Source organism: Sminthopsis crassicaudata, chromosome 5 (assembly GCF_048593235.1).
Source record: "Sminthopsis crassicaudata isolate SCR6 chromosome 5, ASM4859323v1, whole genome shotgun sequence".
Classification (NCBI taxonomy): domain Eukaryota; kingdom Metazoa; phylum Chordata; class Mammalia; order Dasyuromorphia; family Dasyuridae; genus Sminthopsis; species Sminthopsis crassicaudata.
In genome coordinates this window covers 203,558,143-203,573,270 of record NC_133621.1, presented here as the reverse complement: position 1 = coordinate 203,573,270, position 15,128 = coordinate 203,558,143, and the positions used below count along the sequence as shown (strand labels likewise).

General features: G+C 35.0%; 1 protein-coding gene across 7 annotated transcripts in view; it reads left to right on the top strand.

The window, feature by feature from the left end:
• PPHLN1 (periphilin 1) overlaps positions 1 to 14,438 on the top strand; it is a 169,284-nt gene extending 154,846 nt beyond the window's left edge. For 6 of the 7 annotated variants that reach the window (XM_074269575.1, XM_074269574.1, XM_074269572.1 and 3 more), the window contains one exon: positions 12,098 to 14,438. In XM_074269575.1, coding sequence (XP_074125676.1) covers positions 12,098 to 12,292 — 195 coding nt within the window. In that variant the 3' untranslated portion in view covers positions 12,293 to 14,438. The remainder of the gene's footprint in view (positions 1 to 12,097) is intronic. The other variant, XR_012482519.1, reaches the window with a different exon arrangement.
• The last annotated feature ends 690 nt before the right edge of the window (positions 14,439 to 15,128 follow it).

Sequence of the window (15,128 nt, the reverse complement as noted above, 5' to 3'; positions counted from 1 at the left end):
GATGAAATTTTTTTCAGACTTCGGCAGTGAGTAAGGTAAGTGAATTGATTATAATTGGGATATATCAAAGGATTGTCTTCCTACAGTGAGGACCCAGTCAGAATGATTCTATGAACAGGGGCCAAGATAGTGGATGATGGGAGTAATTTAAAGCTGAGATTTATTGTAAAAAGATTGTTGGTAGGATAAATGGATGAGAAGAGGGGACAGGGTAGAGTTGAAAATAGCTTTATCAAAAAGTTAAGATAAAGAGGAGAAGTAGGTGTAGCTGGTGTGGAAGTGATATCACTTGTTTCCCATGCTGTCAATATAATCTCTCTAATTAAATTTTACTTGTTTGGAGTTAACAAGCATTTTTTTCCTTTTCCTCCTCTTCCCTGCCATAAGAAGGGGAAAAAAATTAAATCCCTTGTAACAAATATGCAGTCAAGCAAAATAAACTCGTTAGTATATCCAAAAATATATGTCTTTACCTTTCATTTAAAAAACTGAGGGATAGAGGGATTGGAGGTTGCAATGAGTAGAGAATAGGATTAGAAGTTCCAAAACACAGAGAGAGGTGGAATGGCAACAGATTTTTACCAGATAAGGAAATTTCAGAGTTGCTGAACATAGAAGTTACTCATTTGTGCCCATCACAGTATATAGCTGAGGAAAGATTGGAAGGAAATTAATAGGTTGACAAATTGGGAGATTAGGATATATGAGAGAATATCAGTAGGTTTGTTGAAGTGCTACAATGAGAACAAGAACTTGGAAGGAGGAAGGAAGGGTGGTGAGAGAAGCAGCAGACATAAGAGGGTGGATTAAATTGGCTGAGAAAACAATACTGTTATACTAGGAGACCTCAACAAACTCTCAAACACTCTAAAAACTCAGTTCCTCACCTTACTTGCATTCACATGATCCACTCTTCCACCCAACCTCAGCCACACATAAAGATAGTAATATCCTTGTTCTTGCCATCACTCTCTCATACTCTGCTTCCATGTTGAAAAAAATCCCTAATTCTCTTATTTGATTAGAGTCTGTTGGCTTTCTATCTCTCCCTCTAGTTTTCGTCTGAATCTCTTGTCCCCTCAATTCTCTTCCAAGCCATCTCTCCTATACTAACCAATTTCTTCTCTTTTCTTCATCTTGATTCTGGTGAACCAATAGAGTCCCACATCTCTTCTAACTCTTGAATTTCCATCCTCCTTATCATATCAACAGTTGGGTCCTGCCATTCCTCAGCTTTGAATCACACTCACTATTCATGCATTCACTCTTGTACTATCATGCTTTAGCATGATATATAGCATGAAAATGGAGAAAATCACATAACTATTCTGACTGTATCCTACAAATTTGTGTTACATGATTTCAGGTCTTCACTGCTGCTACTACGTGCTATTAAACCTTTCTCATTAATTCACTATCTCACTTTGCATAGTAGTTCTTCCAAAACCTTTTTGTCTCTTTTTATACCTATCATGGCTCCCCCTTCCCCAGGTCTCTCAGTTGAGAACCTTGTATCACATTTTACAATAAAAATTAAAGCCAATTCCTTTCTTCCTTCTCCTCCCTTATCTTCTCCTTCACCTATCTCATATAATGAGGTGACTTTATTCCTTACCACCAATCCTTTTACCTCCTCCAGTGATTTCAGTCCATTCTATCCCTTCACTTTCAAAAGATTGCTCCCCTTGATCATTTATTTTCAATCCCTTTCTGTCTTTTAGCTACCTGCAAACCTGTTCAGTTCTCTTCCATCCTCAAAAAACCCTCTCTTTGAACCCTTTATCTCTGCTAACTACTTGATTCACACAGTATATGTTTATCTTGAAATATAATGTGAAATGATGGTCTATTCCTAATTCCTCTTTTTTTTTTTTTTTTTTTTTTTTTTTAAAGAAGCATTTAGCATATTCTTTTGCTGAGATGGATGTTAGGGTAGTCTAGATTGTATGAGAATAGATTGGGAGTGAATTAGAGAGAGTCATTCCCAGAATAGTACATAGCAGGGAGAGCTCAGTTGTAATTATATATTATAAATCTGTTGTACAGCCAATTAGCATAATCTCCTTTGCTGATTCTTTGTCCATACTTTAATATTCTTCAAGACACTGTCCTATATCTTCTTTTCTTTTATTGCTATTTGATCTCTTGGTGATGTTACTTGCTCCCATGTTATCAATTATCATCTCTTTTTCTAATTAAACTTTTTTTCAATTAACAAGCATTTATTTTCTCTCTCACTTCCCCCCTCCCTCAGTCAGGAAAAGGAAAAAATATCAAAATCTTGTTAACAAATATGCACTAAATAAGTTCTCTTATTGAGTATATCCAAAAATGTATGTCTTGTGATTTCTTCTACTATACCTATACCCCAAAGAGACTAATGAAAGGACAAGGATCCATTTTTCCAATAATATTTATAATATTTCTTTTTGTGATGACAAAGATCAGCAACCGAGGAGGTACCTAACAATTGGAGAATGCTTGGGAAAATTATAGCATATTCATGTTCCATAGACTATTACTATACCTTAAGAAATGATAAAAGGTATGACTTCAGAGATACTAGGAAGATTTATATACAAAATGAAATGAACAGAACCAGAAGAACAATATATATTTCAACAACCACATTGTCAAAACAAAAGAACTCTGATGAACTCATATTTTATTCCCAGTCCATACATCTTCAAACACTTCTATCAAAGACACCACCATTCCCCAGTCTCTAAGGTTTGTAACTTTAATATCATCTTTAGTTTTTGGTCTCCTACTCACAATTGCTAGTGTCCTTTCTACCTCCTTAGAATGCCTTGTATCTGACACAGCCACAACATACCATAACCTAACAATGGAGGAGAGAAAACCTCCATTTAAGGACCCCCATCTTCCCACTTATCTCTTCATCTCTCACCTGGCCATGTCCTTTTGACTTCATCATTCCCTTCCCATAACTCTCTCCCTTAGATTCCTTTTACATATTGTTTCCTTGCCCTACCCTTACCCCTCCCATTACATTTTAAGCTACTTAAAGGTAGAAATGGGCTTTGTTTTTTTAAATTCACTTGGTGGCTTAATAAATGTTGATTAATTTAATAATTCAAAAACTTGAGTGTAGGGAAAGTAACAATGTAGCTCCTTGAACCTATAAGACTTTCTCAACCAAAGAGCAAAGGCATCTTGAGAAAGGATATCACTTGGCACCAACAATTCAGGTTTTCCAAACCAGAAGACTAGTTCTGTCAGAGACCAGGGAGATACCTCATATAGTGGGGGGAAAGCACTGGAACCAGTCAGAAAGTAGTTTAAAATCCAGCTATTAATGTGTGTCTTGTTGTATTCATTTTTTCTGGGCAGCAAGGTGGTGCGTTGTGGATAGTGTGTGTGACCTGAATCCAGGAAGACGTTCCGTTTTCCATTTGTCTCAATTTCTTCAACTATTATATAGGGATAATAAAAGGACCTCCCTCAAACAGTTATTATAAGGATCAAATTAGATATCACCTTAGTTTCTCATCTACAAAATGAGCTGGTGAAGGACATGGCAAACAACTCTAGTATCTTTGTCAAGAAAACTCCAAACGGGGTTACAAAGAGGTGGATATAACTGAAAATGACTATACAACAACATAAATAATTTCACCTCTTTGGTCCTTAATGTCTTTATCTTTAAACTAACAGTGAATTGGCAGATTGACAAAGATGACCAAAGATAGGAATAGTGTTGAAGAGGTTGCAAAATGATAGACATATTAATTAATGATTGTTGGAACTGTGAAGTAGGAGAGAGAGAGAGAGAGAGAGAGAGAGAGAGAGAGAGAGAGAGAGAGAGAGAGAGAGAGAGAGAGAGAGAGAGAGAGAGAGGAGAGAGGAGAGAGGAGAGAGGAGAGAGGAGAGAGGAGAGAGGAGAGAGGGAGAGGGAGAGGGAGAGGGAGAGGGAGAGGGAGAGGGAGAGAGAGATACACATACACTGGAGGGATGTGGGATGTGAGGATTGGAACCAAATTGTGCCAAACAGAGGAGTTTACTATAGTCAAAGATTGTATGGAGCTGTATGGAGGGCTAATTAAAAAGGGATGGAACTGAAAACAGATAAAATTAATTAGAGACAATTATAATACTTCAGGCTAGAGTTGACAAAGATTAGAATTATAATAATACATTTAAGAAATATTACAGAAGCAGAATTCTTATCATATGATTTTGATATGGAGAAGTGAGAAAGAAGGGATAGACTAAGGTAATTGTGAAATTAAAAATAAGGGTAATCTCAACAGGCACCTAGGTGGCTCATTAAATAGTTAAAATCTGGCCTCAGACACTAGCTGTGTGACCCCAGACAAGTCAGTTTACTTCACTTTACCATAATCCACTACAGAAGTAACTAAAAATCACAAACTGCTTCAGTATCTTTGCAAAGAAAACCTCTTGCAGGATCTGGAAAAGTAAGACATGGCTGACCAATTCAACAAAATCTAAGTAGAAATAGATAAGTTTAGAAGGGAAATGAAAATTTCTGTCTTACGCTTATGAAGTTTTGTTTGAGACACTTATGGAATATCTATGAGATGTCCCTCAAGTAGTTGATGAAGTGGACCCATGAGGAAAGCAATTACTGCTGTATATATTTGGAAAACATATATAGACAGATAAGAATTAAATGAGATATTATTATATTACCAAGATAGGGTATAATGAGAAAAAAGATAATTGTTCTCTGGGCAAAAACTTGAGGAACATCCATTGTTGAGAAGCAGAAAATAGATGATTATCCAGAAAGGTGACAGAAGGAAATTATGTAGGTAGGACAAAAACCAAAAGGGATCAGTGTTAACTGAAACTGAGAGAAAAGGTTTCTAGGAGGATGGGTGGTTACAAGCATTAAATGTAACAAACCAAGAGAGAGGAAGACTAAAAGAAGACTCATGGATTTAACAAAAGATAACTGATTTTTTAATCTGTGCAGAGTAAGTGTGATGATGAGGTTGGAAGCCAGATTGCAAGTGGAGGTAGTGAGGTAATTTTTCAATCCATTTAGCTGTATAAGGGATGAGACATGGAAAAAACATATGCACCTTTTAGTGATGGCAGGATAAAATGAAGGCTTTTTAAGGATGGAAGAGACCTGGGCATTTTTGAAGGAAACAAAGAAGGAGCCCAAAGACAAGGGCAGTTTGAAAATGGGGGGAGAAAAAAAAAGTTGATCAAAGGAGAAGAGAGGAGAAATGGGTTCAAGGATGCCAGCAGAGGCACAAATTTATCTAAACATTTTACAGACTTCAGTAAAATGGCTTCCATTTATATGATACTAATTCTGTAACTGAAATGAGTATGTTGTTCCATTTGACATTGAGTCACAGACTCTGGAAAGCTCTTTTTTGAAAGTTTCAGAATATAACTATTCCTTTAAACTATTGTTAGGATTACAAGATGAGAACTCAGGTTATCTGGACAGTTACAGGGTGAGAATTCAGGACAGTTCTCTGTCTCAGACCTTTGGTTCGGACCTTTAAAGGGTGTTTACACCTTAGGAATTCTAAGAGGAGCAAGTTCATTGGTGGAAGTATTTCCCCACACCCCGATGAGTTCTCACATGCCTTTTCTCTGGGAGGATAAAAGAAGGGCAGCATTGGGTCTGAGAGAATTGACTCTGGGCTGAAAGGGCAAGAGCTGGAGGAGATTCAGAGCTCCCAAGAAACCTGTGCACAGAGGAAAAGATCTTACAGATCTCCTCCCAGAGAAGGATTATAATTGAGCAGATGACCTGACCTTCACAGTTCAAGAACTTTACAAACTATGACCGATTTAGTCCCAGAAATAGTCATTTTATGTCAACTACTAGCTTTAGAAATCAAGAATACCTAAAAGACAAAAATATAAAGCTCCTCCCACCCCCGACTTTTTAAGACTCTTTTAAGGTTTACAAAATCTTTTCCACTATTTTACATTTGGACATTGAGGCCAAAACTGATTAAGTGATTTGCTCAGCCCTTGATGTAAGTAACCCAAGTCTACAGACTCTCAGTCTATTACTCTTCATTACATGGCCTCCTTGCTGTGTCACTAAAAACAAAAAGTATTTTACTGTATATTACACATCTACCATTTATGGAAGGGCATGCCAGTCAATTTCTCCGGGACTCCCATTACCATTCCCTCTAACTTACTTTCCCAATATGTAGTTCTCCTTGGTCACCAGTTCCCTCTTAAGCTCCAAGAGGGAAGGAACTGTCCCCTATCTTTCCTCCCTTTTGTGACTAAAATCAGTGCCTTCTTACACTCAGTGCTTCCACTTCTCTTTCTTTCAAATTCTTAACACTACATTCTGTCTTCTGATCTCACCTTTCAGCTGAAATTGCTCTCTTCAATGTTACCAATGATTCTTAATTACAAATGTCAGCTTTTTCTCAGTCCATTTCTTGACCTCTTTCTGCAGCCTTAGATAATGTCGATCTCCTTTATGCTCTCTTCTCTCTTAGCTTTGTGTGAAATTACTCTATCAAGGTTCTCGTTTCTCTCCTAACAATACTGTTTTCTCTGTCTTCCCCACCATCCCCATTATTGGGAAAAGTTCATCATCTTGTAAGATAGAATCAGCATTGCTACTCACTCTCCATCACTCTGCCCCTCAGATAGGAGGACAAAGAAATCTCAATTTAAGAAGTGTTCTTGGAACGGGTATCACCTCATTTCCTACCTGACTGCACCACGGTGCAGCTTTGTATCCCCAATCCCACCCCCTTCAGTTTATTTTTGTGTATTTTCTTCTCCTTTTAGATAGTAAATTCCTTCAGGGCTGAGATTCTCTCTCTCTCTCTCTTCTCTTCTCTTTTTTATTTTAATTTTTTTATTTTTATATTCAGCATTTAGCACTTTGCCTAGCACAAAGGATACACTTAATAAATGTATATAATTGTCTTCTTCTTCTTTATCTGGGTCATGCCCACTAAGGGGCATGAAGGTTCTCTAGAACCTTCTGTCTTACCTTTCTAAACTGTGTCACTATTGATCCCATCTACCACCCATGAATTCAGTTATTATCTCAAACCTAACTTATCCAGTTCTAATCCCTCTTTCAACTTGGGACTTCCTTCACAGCCCTTGGGCATCAGCCCATTAATGGGCCCATATGGAGCTCTAGGGCCTACTGCTAGGAGGCTCCTTAGTAGAAAGGAAGGTGGAGAAGATGGGCCAGATTTGGGATACTTCTGGAGAACAGGATCTGTGAAATTATGTGAATACAGACTATATGTCAAAACAATGGGAGAGAGAACAAGAAACCCAGATTTCAATCAAGATGGAGACTCGGAACAAAAACAACATAGTGAAGCCTATTGTTCAGATGATTCAAAAAATTCATTCGTTTCTACCGTCATCAACAACCCAGAAAGTGTACCATACTCTATCAGTAAGGAAGAAGAGTACTAAGACATACAGTTCAGATAGTCAAGTACATCACCAAGACCCTAGAAAAGTAGTCTCCAAGTTTCCACCAAACAGAAGAGGATTCCGGAAGGGATCTGCCCTCTTGGTAGGGAGCCTTCTCAGAAAGAGATTGATGTTCTCACCAAATGGGTTTTTTCTGCCAGACTGCTGGAAACCAATAAGCTACAAATAAAGTAACTGAACTCCAGGTCAAGTAGATAACCTGCACACACACACAAAAAAAAAAACCAGACCCTTTGAAAAAGGCATAGAGGAGAAACCCCTGAAAAAGTTTGAAGATACAGAAAAAGAAATCTCACAACTTAGTCAGATATAACAGATTAAGGTGCTAAAATTTATAGTTGGGAATTGTATTTCCCATTATCTATTGGACATCTAAATTGGAAATCTTACAGATAATTTAAACTGCACATATACTGAACTCATTGTTTTCTATTCTCTTACTGCAGTCCCCTCTTTTTTCCCTAGCTTTCCTTTTACTATGAAGGACCATTATTCCCCCAGTTACCCAGCTTAATATCCTAGATCTCATTCTTCACATCTCACTGCCAATCCCCACATCCAAATCTTATTGCTTATAGTTGTCCAAATCTTATTGCTTATAGCCTCCTAACAATATCTAAAACATTCCCCTATCTATCTTCTGGTCCGTCACCAACCAGATAGAGTATGACTTCATTCCTAAAACCATAACAATGACTTTTTGGTCTTTTCTCAAGTTTCTCTCTACTATAGTTTTCTACTCAGTTATTAAAATTACTCTATTACTTACATACTTAACCAAGTGCAGGTCAGATCATGTCACCTTCTCCCCATTAAATTCTAGTGCCTCCTTTTTCCCTTTAGGAATCAAATATTTAATCATCTGTTTGGCTTTCAAAGACCTCATTATCTGGCTTCTTTCTGTCTTTGCAGTATTATACCTTATTCCCTCCTAATATAATTCTGCAATCAATTGATACTTGCCTTCAATTCCTAGCAGAGCATACTCCAGTTTTGTCAGATGTGTGCACAGAAACTGAATGTTATCAGTAGCTGTGCTGCCAAATGCCTAATATTCTCTCCCTCTTTATTTCTATCTCCTGTATCCCTTTTAAATCCCAACTAAAATCTTACATTTTACATGTAGACTTTACTGATTTTTGTCATTGCTTCTGTCTTCCCTCTGTTAATTATCACCAATTTTTTTCTTGTTTATAATTTAGTTATTTGTATGTTGTCTCCCCCTTTATGCTATGAAGTCCATGAATGCAGGAACTATTTTTTTCCTTCTTTGTTTTGCCTTCATATCTCCAGTGCTTAGCACAGTGTCTGTCACATGATGGATATTTAATAAATATTTCTTGATTTTTTTATTTTTTAATCATATCATGGCTTTTTGTAACAAGAAAGAGATAGATGTTCCTTTTTTATTTGCAAGTTTTTGAAATATGGCATAGTAAAGATATATGTGAATTCTCTCCCTCCAGCATATCCCTATCCTCAGAGAGGTAGAATAACTTGCTCAGGATCAAGTCTAGTTAAAAGTGAATCTGATATTTGAACTCATCTTCTGACTCTTAAGTCAAGTGCTCTTTCACTTCTCCCACGATGCTTCTCATCAATACTATTCCAAATAGATATATTCCCCAAATGTTATTAAAGATCTTTTTTTTTTTTTTTGCACAGTCATACATAGGGGATTAATTCTTTTATTTAATGTATCCTTTATTATAAATTCATTTTTTAAAATTTTGAGTTCCAAATTTTCTCCCTCCCCCATCCATTGAGAATGCAAGGAGTATATCAATTATATATGTGAATTGATTTCTTCAATAATAATGGTGATAATGGACATTCTTGTTTCATGCCTGATTTTATTGGGAAATTTTCTAGTTTATCCCCACTATACATTGTGCTTGCTGATGGTTTTGGATAAATATTATTTATTTTAAGGAATGCTCCATTTATTCCCATTCCTTTTAGTGTTTTTAATAGGAATAAATGTTCTGTTTTGTCCAAAGCCTTTTTGGTATCTGTTGAGAAAATCATTTGGTTTTTGTTGGTTTTGTTATTGATATAGTCAGTTATGCTAATAAGCTCTCTTATTTTTTAACAGTATGAAATTGTTAATTTATTTTATTTTTTTCCCTGAGGCTGGGGTTAAGTGACTTGCCCAGAGTCACACAGCTAGGAAGTGTTAAGTGTCTGAGACCAGATTTGAACTCGGGTCCTCCTGAATTCAGGGTTGGTGCTCTATCCACTGCGCCACCTAGCTGCCCCAGTATGAAATTGTTTTGTTGATAACAACTTTGAAGTATAGTTCCAGATCTGAAACTCTTGGTCCCAATCTTCCCAATTTTTTTCCTCAGTGATTCAGATGATATTCTTGACCTTTTGTTCCTTCACATAAATTTTGTTATTTTTTTCTAGCCCTCTAAGTGATTCTTGGTATTTCGGTTAGCATGGCACTGAATGGAATTAATTTAGATAGAATAACCATTTTTATTATATTGGCTCAGCATACACATGAGCAGTTAATATGTTTACAATTATTTAGATTTGTCTTTGTATGGAAGAGTTTTTTGTAATTGTATTCATCTAACTCTTTTGTGTGTATTGGCAAGTAAACCTCATGTATTTTATACTGACTGAAATTATTTTAAATGGAGTTTCATTTTCTATTTCTTTCTAATGTACAAAAATGCATAAGATTTTATATCCTGAAACCTTGAATTTGTTGACTAGGGTGATGATTTTTTTAACTGATTTTCTAGGGTTCTGGTTCTCTAAATAAACCATCATGTTATCTACAAAAAGGACTAGTTTTGCTTCCTCTTTGCCAATGCTTATTTCATTTTCATTTTCTTATTCTATCGTGATAACTAACATTTCTGATATGATGTTGATAATGGACATCTTTTTCACCTCTAATCTTATTGAAAAGGCTTGTAGTTTATCCCAATTACAAATGATGTTTACTTTTGGTTTTAGATAGATACTACTTGTAATTTTAAGGAAAGCTACATTTTTCAATGCTTTTTTATATATTTTTATATGTTTTGTCAGAAGCTTTTTCTACATATATTTAAACAATCATATGATTTTAAAATTTGTATTAATATGATCAATGATTTGTATAGATTTCCCACCAAATTGGTGTCATTATTAATGTGGTTCCTCAGCACTTGAATTTCTTCTTTCTAGCTGCTTGCAGTATGTTTTTTCCCCTTGACTTTAGAACTCTGTGTTTTTCCTATGGTTTCCTTTTGAGATTTTGTTTTTTACATAGTCCATTGATCCTTAAAATATCTAGCTTCAATCTCTTGTCCAGGTCATTTATTTTTCCTTTAAGATATTTAATATTTTATTCTGTTACTTTACCCTTTCATATTTGTTTGCTTTGATATTTTACATTTTTTAAGTTTTCCTCTGGCAATTCTAGTTTTCAAGAAGTTATTTTTACTAAGATTTTTTTTGCCTTTTCTTCCAAGCTGTTAATTCTTAATATTCCTTTGCAAGCTCTTGCCTCTTTCTCCATTCTTTCCTTTACTGTTCTCAGTTGATTTTTAAAATAATTTTTTAGCTACAACTCTTCTATGAATTCTTCTTGGACTTGTGTCCAAAACTGCATTTTTCTTTAAGGCTTTGCTTGTAAATTTTATTTATTTATTTATTTTTTACCCCTTTCTGTATTTAGATCTTTCTCATTCTTTCAACCTGCTTCTTGACTTTGTATGTTATTGTTAGTGCTGGATAATTCACATTTTTGAGTGGGAATGTCTAGCCTGCATTTCTGCCCTCTTATTTATTATTTGTTTATTCTGTTTTCATGACTGTCTGGGGAGGAGGGTGCTATAAGCTTTCACTGCTTTCAAAAATGTGTTCTTTAATAGTAGATTTGTTCTCTGCCCTCCTACTCTCAGTTTCCATGTTCCCTTCCCAGTTTTGGTTCTATCCCCTTTTTTCTGGTTGGAAGTTTTAATAGACTATTATTTGTCTTAGGCACTATTAATTTGCTCAATGGAAGGCTCTCTATGTTCAAAGCAACTGACCTCCTGATTTCCCCTTTGTTAGCATCAGAACTACCTTTACAAATATTTGCTTCCTGGAACTTGTTTCATGCTTAGTACATAAGTAAGATCAGTTGCTTCTTTCCATTCCAGAACCACCAACCAGAATTGGGAGTAAAAGAATTGTCAAATAGCACCCATTCCTGTACCCACTGCTTGTTCCAGAATCTCTTTCTTCCCTTGTGCTTCTTGCTTTGGTGTCCTACCTTGGCCTTCTTTTTCTATTACTTTATACCTTCATGTCTATATCCCATCCCCCCTTGGCTACAGGCATCTCTCTATCTATCTCCCTAGGTTTCTTTGAACTTAAAAAAAAAAAAAATTACTCTTTTTGACATCTTAATGGCTTTCCCAATCAGAATTTGGTCTGATGCTTTCTGTAGATTTTTATGAAGGAGGTATGCAGGGCAAGTTAGATTCTAATCCTTCCTCTTTTTCTGCCTTCTTGATTCTCACTCACTCTACTGATTTGACTTTCCTATATGTTATTAAAAGATAAGGGTGATTTATATTTCAGTTTAGGGCAATAATTGAATTAGAAATGTTGCCAGTGAATTTGCTTTCCTACACTTTTAATTTTTAAATGTTTTTCATCTTTCTAGGTTTATCGACAAGACTGTGAAACTTTTGGGATGGTTGTGAAAATGCTGATTGATAAAGATCCTTCATTAGAAAAGTCTGTGCAGTTTGCTTTGAGACAGAATTTACATGAAATAGGTGAGCGATGCATTGAAGAACTGAAGCATTTCATTACAGAGTATGATGCTGCCAATCAAGAATTTGGAGAGTCTTTCTGAGATTTCATGCTGAGGCAAAAGATAATGTATTCCTTTGTTGTTGGGTTTTTTTTCCTGGATTATATAAATCCTTAATATATGAATAATTTTGTGGGTAGTTAGGGGGATATTTTAGTATAGTTAGCTACACATTTAGATATCTTTATCATCATTATATTGAAAGAATATCTAAAAATCTTTTTATTAGCACTCTGCAAAGATTCTTGATCCATAACTAAGCATAAGCTTTTTCTGTAGGATAAAGAGTGTCAATTCTTTTTTCCAGTGTGCCTCTTTGCAAAATGAGGTTTAGTTTTCTACAATTGTGCATCTTTAGTCTCACACACTATTCAATCATATACTTTGTCATGAAAATTTAAACAGTTTTACCAATTAGAAATTGCTTTGAAATAATTTTTCCAAGTCATTGAAAACCCCTTGATTTTAGTTATCTAGCAATTCCACAAGACTTGAATTTCAAAATTTCAACTCAAAAGTTCTTTGGCTTGATAACTTTTTTTTTTTTTTTTTTTTGCTTCACTTGTTTCTTAAGCCTTGAAACTTTAAAATATTCTAATGATTTACTTTTTCTATTAACTGACTATTTGAAGTTATCCCAGCTTAAATATATTGATTGTTTAAGAATTTAAAAATCCTAATGCTGTTAACATCTAGAACAAGAATATAGGATTTTCAATATTAATGTTAATTCAAAACCATCTATATTATTCTGAATCTCAAATATTTATGCTTAATTATGAGTATTATAAGATCACATCTATGTCAGATGAAAGAGGAATTTTGTGAATTTAAAGGTGAGTGACAGAGGCTGAAATTTTCCACAAATTTTAAAGGCCTAGGAAAAAAAATTAACTTTATCAACATGAGAAACAATAGTTTTTTTCCCCCCCATAGATCTTTATTTCAAAATTCATCAACTGTCTTTTGCTCCATGGATCATTGGGAAATTAATAGGTTGTAAGTGATTTCAGCCTAAAGGTTTGTTTATTTAGCGCTCTTTATTAAGGACTCCCAGGACCATGAATATTCTACCAATTTTTGACATTAAGCATGACAAATTTATTTTTACATTTTGTGGCATTAATAAGTCACAGAGTTTTAAATCATGTTATTATTACTGCCTACTTTTCTTATCTTTCCAGTGTCTCTTCTCTAAACTGAATTCTGCCATCATTTTTAGTGGCTTATTTTGATAATGTTTTGAAGGCTCCAAACAGTAGAGACCAAAATTATGTTAAATGTTCATTTCCAGCTAGCCATTTATTTAAAAATCATGCTAGAGTGGAAATAAGTAAGGAAACAGTATAAGTGGTACCAGATATAATGAATACCACACATGAAAATTGAAAGAGTAAGAGAAAAATTTAATTTTAAATCATCTCCAAACTCAGCCTTGCCAAATGAGGCCACTTTGAGTCATAGTTTTGATACTTACTATGCTAGTACACAATATTTGAACTATAAACTAGAAGTAATCCTTATCCATCATCTCTGATAGTCTTCTCCAGTGTGAGACTATTTTATTAGTTACCTAGCCTAGAATAAAACTAAGGCAATAGTAGTTTTATTACTCACTTCTCCATTTCCCTTTTTCTTTAATTTTATTAAGTAATATCACTTAAATAAAAAGTGAAAAAATATAGGAGAGATACCAAAGAGAATGAACAAATTTTTTGTTGTTGTTGTTGAACTTCATTCAAAATAGTTTTACTAAGTTATCATCTCATTGCAGATATTTATTTTAAAGTCTACTGGTTAACCAGTTAAATATAATTTTGTTCTTCCTCCCCTTAAAACATTGTATTCAGTAGCTAAAGGTTTTTAACAGTTAGCTATCAAGAATATTTTTGTAGGGATGTCTGTTAATTATGGGGGAAAAAGTAGACTTTAAAGCGAAACTTTGCAGCATCCAAATTGAAACGGGAACTATAATAGTTTATGTTTTAAGTTCTCCTCGTTAAGATGTTTTTATTAGAGTTACCCATTATTCTCTTCAGAATATCCCCAGGTAATGTGCTATTCTTTTAGTATGTCTTCTTAAAGCTTTGCTGTGCATGTAATTGAAGTTCAAAGGGAAAATGGAGTTTTGTGAAGCCGCCTTGTGTAAACTCTTAAAAATAAAATAAAAAAACCAGTTTAAAACAGATCAAACTGTCTTTTATTGTAGCAATCTTCATTTCATTGTGTCATCAAAATGAAGAATTCATTTTACATTCATACAGATGTAACTTCTGGCACTACCTTCACTGCCAAACCCCCAAGGGGATTGATGTTATGGTCTCATGGATTATATTCTATTCAGGGAGTTTATCAAAATATAAGAATACAATAAAAGTTACTTATTATCTCCAAAGCAAGTCCCTTTCCATAATTATTTTGATTCATATTTGTTTCTACTATTTACAATCTACTCTGGTCAGAACTTTGTTGTCACCCATAATAATTTTCCTTTATTCCTATTCTAGTTACTTTTCTACTGGAAATCTCTCTCCATACTATAAGTTGTTCCCTCCCACCCCCAATTTCTCTTAATTGAAAACCTTACCTCTTTACGCCTTCACCTCAAAAGATCTTGACACTATGTCCTTTCTCTCATTTGTTGACTGTAAGCTGGCCCTTTTCCTTGCCAAGACCTAATCTTGTCTCTTGATCCCATCTCCCTGTCTTGTTCAGCAGATGGTAGCATCAGTCCTTCCTTTCAAGTATTCCTATCTCATTATTTACTAACTCCTTCCCTACTGCCTTTAAGCATGTACCAGTGTCTCCATCCTCCAAAAACTTTCACTAGATATTACCATCTCCTCCCTACAGTGTGTACACACACACACCCCTCCCT